General features: G+C 41.7%; 1 protein-coding gene across 1 annotated transcript in view; it reads right to left on the bottom strand.

The window, feature by feature from the left end:
* Nucleotides 1–4,714: 4,714 nt before the first annotated feature.
* Nucleotides 4,715–7,274, bottom strand: part of LOC111866322 (putative mediator of RNA polymerase II transcription subunit 12) — a 47,349-nt gene continuing 44,789 nt past the window's right edge. The window contains exon 2 of the mRNA XM_033752200.1: nucleotides 4,715–6,478. Within this exon, the coding sequence (XP_033608091.1) occupies nucleotides 4,715–6,478 (1,764 nt within the window). The remainder of the gene's footprint in view (nucleotides 6,479–7,274) is intronic.

The raw sequence follows: 7,274 nt of genomic DNA, 5'->3' as shown, positions 1-7,274 counted from the left end.
TTCTTTGACAAACGGTTCAATGAGAATACCTTGAAAATTGCAAATATTATAATCTTAGAAATTCTGTATCGGCCTTTATTTATGTTGAGGGGTTTGCCGAGAGAGAAAGAGTTAAGGCAGAACTGTACTTTTCGAAATAGTGAAACAGAGAAAAACAGAGTTCATAATTTTCAAAATTGCACCAACATGGATTTCTTCAGAAGTCAAGACGTCACAATTTATATGCATGTGTTTGACCTGGTCAGAAGCAATATGAAAATGTAGCAGTAATGTCAAGACTCCTAAGTTAGGAGTCACCTCTGCTGACAGCTTTTAGAAGTGACATATACTCGTAAATCCATCACCTTTTGCCAGAAGACCGGCTACTCTCTTTGAGATTGTTCTTGGTTTCCTCGTTAGATCCTGGATAATGCTGTAATAATAACTGTCAGTAGATAATTACCGCTTCCTCTCACACCTTTATCAGCTCATCGTTCATAACCATCCTGTCTTCTGACCGTATATAAACATGTAGTTCTGAAAGCGTAATTATGTAGACTGCTAAAGAACAATTTATCCTGGACTAGGAATCTGTGAGTAGACGTGCCACAGTGTCGCTACAAGGAACTCCGTGTATGAAGGTAACAACAGAATTTCTAACTTTAACAGCTGATAGCGCGCCTAAATATGTCAGATTTTGAGAATTATAAAATATTTGTAAAAACGTTGTAAGTAATTTGAGTTTGGAAATCGCAGCCATATTCAAAATACAATATTCGACGTCGGTAACAATGGAGTTGGGCCGCCATGTTTAGTAGCTCCGGACCCAGTCAGGTTGCATGAAAGTGAACTGTGATATGAAGTAATTTCTTATATTTTAGACACCTCTCTGTTCGTTGTCGAGCTAATTGGATCGAAAGGAACATTTCTATCTTGTATTCCGGAGGTGCCGGCTCGAATCTGGCTCTAGACATAGACTTATTCGTGGTTCTTTTCAGTACCTCCGGGAGAATTATTAGATAGTGTCATCAAATAAACCACTACCTCTTCCTTCTTAATCTACAATAAATGTAACTGTGTTCATCCCTCTAGCTAATTAACTAATAACTCCACAATATTTTCTTAATTTTAACATCATCCGCCCAACTAACCCCAGGTCTTCCTAGTGGCCTATATTCGTCAGTATTTCTACAAACATTTAGTAAACACTTCTTTAGGTTTCCATGTGCACTACATGTCCCGTTAGTCTCCTCCTCGATTTATTCATTCTAACAACATTTGGCAAAGAATACGAAGCATGAAACTCCTAATGACGCAATTTTCTCCAGCCCCTCTCTCTTAGATCGTTTGCACCCTGTACTGACGTACCCTTCGGCGGCCCATACACGTAGGAGTCTGGCTCGGCGAGGTGCCAGGCTCGGATTAATTTCACCACACACGTATGAGCGTGTTGGCTCACTGGAACCCGAGCCGAGTCGGACTCGCGAACCAGACTCGTACGTGTATGGGCCCCTTTAGTTTAAGTTCTCGTGGCGTGGTAACGCTCCTTCGTTTAAAACTCAGGGGAGAATGGAGGGTTCACACTGACCTGCTTTCTTAGGCCGGTGAAGCTAGAGACTATAAGGCTGTAAAGGCATGTAGAGCCTTTTATGCAGACAAGAAATGCAAACTGATTTTTTGCACGGAAAAGTCATAGCAAGTTTTCACTTCGAAGAAGTATGAAAGTATGCGAATTAGCGTATTTTGGAATATAATTCGGAACTTGATGAAGCGATTTGTACTAAGCTGAAACAGATGGGGTCTACTTTGCGGCGCAGGTACTACTACTACTACTACTGCTGCTGCTGCTGCTGATACTACTACTACTACTACTACTAGTACTAGTACTGCTGTTGTTGCTGCTGCCACAACCACAACAACCACTACTACTACTACTACTACTACTGCTGCTGCTGCTGCTGCCACAACCACAACAACCACTACTACTACTGTTGCTGCTGATACTACTACTACTACTAGTACTAGTACTACTGTTGCTGCTGATACTACTGCACTACTACTACTACTACTGTTGCTGCTGATACTACTACTACTACTAGTACTAGTACTACTGTTGCTGCTGATACTACTGTACTACTACTACTAACGCATCGCCCGATATCCGGAGCGGAACTGCGGTTGCATTGACCAGTGGTGCGTGTCCAACGAACTTACATATTAATAAGCATTAAATTTACTAATTACCGTCGACAAGACTTCAGTGAAAGCTGCTGGACGTTTGGACCTCACAGGTGTTCATCAGGTGGCACAGTAAAAGGAAACTTTAGTGTCATGTTGCCTTCTTTAGCTACCTTATTGAAAATGGATCCTGCTTTGAATAGGCTTACACTGTATTATATATGCTGAAGTTTGTATGCTGTGTGGTGCAAATATTTACAGATAAGAACAGTATGATGACAGATTAATTCATACATTGCTTGATAACACGTAATAAACTTCACTTGTATTGACAGGATATGTGTAATTGAGAACTATTTTTAGGGCTGATGTTGAATACAGATTTGCCTAGTCATTGTATTCTTAAAATTATATAAAAGAGTAAAATAACTTGGTTATATTGTTGGTAAAATTACGTTTAATTGTTGAAAAAGCATTGTGATCTTGTAAGTTGTCCTCTGTGATGTGGGATATATTTTCATGGGGTTGTACATGAACGTCTCACTATAGTATGTAAGACATATCTGTGGGGTGTTAGTTCTGTGAGTCTTTCGCTCAAAAGTAGAAATTTATAATGCTCTTTTTTGTTTGTTTCTCGCTTTCTTTCTTCGTTGCTCGGACGTTTCTGTTAAAGCTGTATGGTTAAGTGCTTCCATTCACATTCAAAGCACAAAACACCGTAACACTAGTTGCAAACATCAATATGGAAATTCCAAAATAAAGATCTACTTAGTGTCCTTACTGATGATGATCCATAAGGTTGAAACTTGTAGCGCTTTTTAATACAAATATGTCATTATTTTAGTCGTGTCGACGGTTCTTAAACAAATTTAACATTTATTAATCTTTAATTAATAAAAAGAGCATGATGCAGAATTTAAAAATTATGAACCTGCAACTTACGTAAAAGATTTGTTTCTTCAACCGGCAAATGGGAGTGGAAGTGTGGAGATAGCCCCATCTTCCGCAGATTGAGGGTCTTATGTTCCCTTGTAACCTCACATTGCTGGACGTCAATGGGGGTCTTGAGGATTTTAGGGGTAGTCGTATTTTACGTGAGAATGAGTGGTTTCGCTTAGTGGGGGCTGGAGTCCAGCTGGGTCCACTCGACATGACGGCCGCTGATTGGCCTATTGTAGCCTGCCCCAGGTGATTATGATGATGAAGAATTTGGCGGAATGAAGATTGGCAAGGGAAACCGAAATATTCGGAGAAAACCCGCCCCAGCGCCACTTTCTCCACCACAAGTACCACTTGACCAGACCCGGGATCGAAACGGGCCGCCTCGGTGGGAAGCCAGCGACTAACCGCTTGAGTGGTTTACTTAACGAGATTGTCAGTAGTTAAGACAACACGAAGTTGAGTAGTAGAATGCTTAATGGATAATGAATTGGAAGTTATGTGGCAGAAAATGATCCTCGTCTAATTCGACGTTAGTACGCTGTTCCGGGATCTGCTTAAAGGGACTGAGAAAAACCACGAGAAGTATTATCCAGGATAGCCAATCTATACCGTTAATTGAACCAAGACCCTACTTAATGCGACCCACTTGGCCGCTACCCTGGGAAATGTAGTTGTGTGTTTGTGTGTGTGTGCTTATGTGGAATTAGCTTGCCGTGGTGCGTAATATTTCTGAAGTGTCCGCCTGATATATTTCTTTATTTAGGTATGAGAGACGTTACAACTCGCTGGTTGAATTTCATCAGAGAAAATGAGGAGTTCAATATGAACGACTTGAGATTATGCAATATAAATGAACAGTCGTTGAAAGTATCTGACCATCGAACGGATGTGCATAATTATTGTTTCAGTGTTATACTACAATAAACGTGCATGACCACAAGAGAACACTGATAAATTGTAATGGGATAATGACGCTAACTTATCTGTTGTCATAGTATGAAATTTCTGTCAAATGAAACGTGTAAGAATTTTATAATTACTACCAAAATCTTGTATTAATTTGTCTTCAACCTCTGTTCTTTCATTCTCTGAGGTGGCGCTTAGATATATAGAAAACCTGCTGTAGCCTGTGTACAGGAATCTGAACCAGGGGGGGGGGAGAACAGTTGCGCTTCAATAAGAGAATTCCGATTGTAATGTCAGACTCGCCAGGACATGGATGTGAATGAAGCAGTGTCTTTATCAAGTCACTTGTTTGGGAAAACCTTTACACTTATAAAATGTTTCTAAGACAAGCGTAATTTTAGAATGAGGTGCCCTAGAGTGTGCATGAGTGACAACAGCATCCTTCCTTCATTAATCTGAAATATATTCGTTAGGTGTGGAGAAATGATGACTTTATACACTGAGTGTACGAGTATGTCCTTAAAAGTTCACTCTACTTTGTATTTCTAAACAACAATACTCTGTTCAGTGACATGCAGATGTACAAAGTTCGTTCAGGGCCGTAGAGAGATGAGCATTTCCAGGTTTAAATGTCTCAGTGGACTGTCAACGTCTTCCTATTGTAACCTGAAACACTGTGTTCATATAACTTCACAGGATTTTGAGACTCTCAAGGGAGTGGGGGGCTGATAAATCTTGATGGTGGCTGGGGTGTCTCCCTGCCGGATCTGTCCCCCCTTCCTTCGTGGTTGAGGGACAAAATTTTTGACACGATGTTGAGGTCTTCCTGAGGTGATGCACCATTAATCTGCAGATCTCCAGCTACACCTGACTGGTACAGTAGATTTTGTAGTTGACTGTTCACGGACGAAGGCTGGATAGGTTGCCTGAAACTATTCACGTTGTTAAAAACGAAGTCCGTCGAGGGGTTAGAAACCTGCTGGAAGGTGGACGGAACAAACTGTTGCTGGAATAAATTGTTTGGTTGTTGCCCGAACTGGAAACCGACACTTTGCTGGAAGTCCACTATTCCTGTTCCGGTCTCCTGCCGCTGCGATCTCTGCCGCTGTGGATGTGGGGGTGGCTCCAGAGGTAGGAACGCTTGTTGCTGGAACCTCAGCCTCTGCTGCTCTTCAACGAATAACTGCTGTTGTCTCTGCCTCAACCGTTCCTGCTCTAGAAGTTGTTGTTGTTTCAAGAGCTGTTGCTGCTGAAACTGCTGTTGTTGCTGGAATTGCTGCTGTTGTTGAAAATTTTGCTGCCGTTGCAGCTGAAGCAATTGTTCTTCTAATAGACGTGTTTTACGTTCCAGCTCTTGTTCTCGAGTTAGTTGCAACGGTCGCGGTTGGAAACGTTGGTCTGATAGTTGCAGTGGCTGCGGCTGGAAACGCGGTTGTTGTCCTGTTAAGTGTAGTGGCTGCGGTTGAAACCGATGCTGTTGTTCTGCAGTTTGCAGAGGCAGTTGCGGGAATTGTTGATGTTCCTTTATTAGTTGAATTTGCTGTTGCTGGAGGCGCTGTCGTTGCTGTGCTAACAGAGTTGACTGTGGCCGTCGCAGTAGAGGCACCACCCTCTTAGGATTTCCCTTTTCGTCTTGCTGTAGCGTAAATGCAGCCACGAGTGGAGCCTGGAATATCGATACATCCTGGTCGTCCAGATCGAGTTTTGTACTTTCACTGCCAGCTGGCAGATCGTTGGTCTTGACGACGGCATTATTTACCGTCGAAGACGTTTCTGCAACGTTGTAGTCCTGTTCGCTTACTTTCTTGTCAGTGTTGCCACTTTTATCGGTGTCCGTCAGCTGTGTACTTGAGGGGATGATGTTGGACTGAATGTCACCTTGCGGTGGGTAATCTGTTTCTGACTTCTTCTCTTCATTTTCTGTCTTCTCTTCAGTTTCAGATTGCTGGTTTTGGAAAAATATGGCACTCTCCTGTGGTTTTTCCGAGAAGGATGTCTGCTCTTGCTGGTGTAGATCATCGGGTGTCTTTGTTTTGTCGCCGGGAACTTCATAGTCGATGACGCTTACTTCATCAGCAGGCTGTGAGTTTTGTTCGTCTAGAATGATCATGTCTTGATTCTCCTTTACTTTGACTGGTGTCTGCGGTTCTTCTGGTTGTTTGATGGCATTCTCATAGTTCCCTAGCAATTCCTCGAGGTCGCGTTTTATGTTTGCCTCCTGCGTGTCCTTCACCGAGGCGTCGTCTACTGATGTATTTTCTGCGATGTCGGCTCCGGTTGCTTTTCTCTGCGCCTCGAGCTCCAGCTGTGTGAGTGCTCGGAGCAGGGCGCGTCTTAGCACAGGGTCCAATTTCAAGGGCGCCGGGGACGAGCTGCCTTGACCCGCATTGTTCCAGATGAGCGGCTCAGTGTCGTCCGACTGTTTAGCCACGCAGCCGTTGCCTAGTAGACAGGCTGCCAACACGAGGAGTATCTGTGGGTATAAACACATAACTTATCACAATTTATGTTTCTGGAGCTTATCAGATAATGTATATTTTAATTCCCCATAACATCAACACCAACATGCTGGTCCTGCGAACTCTGGTATGGAGTCAACACTAGAGCCATACAAAATAAGAATGGATACTCGAAAATGCAGCTTCTGTAATTGTCATGTGTCTGCAGCGTGAAAAGTAACTATGTTGCAATTATCTTAATTATATACTTTATTGTTTCCATTGCTGACATATGATGTTTACAAACTAATGAGAGTATCTGCATTTAATACTTATACTGGATAATTTTGTGTATTTGAATGAATATCAGATATTCTTCAGACATAGTAAGGAATTCTCACAAATAGCCAACCAAAACGAAACTTCACTTGTTTCATTTGTCTCTACGTATATAAGTAATAACGCAGTACAGGCAAATACATTAGCTAATGAATTAATACTTATTGCGGAAATTGTATATTAACGCCACGAAGTTAAAATCTGCAATAAAATGAAAACAAGAGTAGAGCTGTAAGCAATAATTTGAACATTTTCGCATTTAAGAACCCGGAAATATTAACAAAATGCATATAAATTTCATGACGAAATTCTGTGAACAATAAATTCGAACAGTATTGCATGCTGTTAAGTTAAAAATCTATTTATCTTTCCTTCTACTTTCCAAAATGATGAAGACCACAATGCATATTTTGCAGCAGATTATGACCAAACGTGTCCGAAGGTAATGGAAGTTGCAGAGTTTTTTATGTTACACAGAACAAAGAGAATTCG

Source organism: Cryptotermes secundus, unplaced genomic scaffold (assembly GCF_002891405.2).
Source record: "Cryptotermes secundus unplaced genomic scaffold, Csec_1.0 scaffold40, whole genome shotgun sequence".
NCBI classification, from domain to species: Eukaryota; Metazoa; Arthropoda; class Insecta; order Blattodea; family Kalotermitidae; genus Cryptotermes; species Cryptotermes secundus.
Note: the sequence above shows the minus strand (reverse complement) of the source record. Positions and strands in the feature narration are given on the sequence as shown.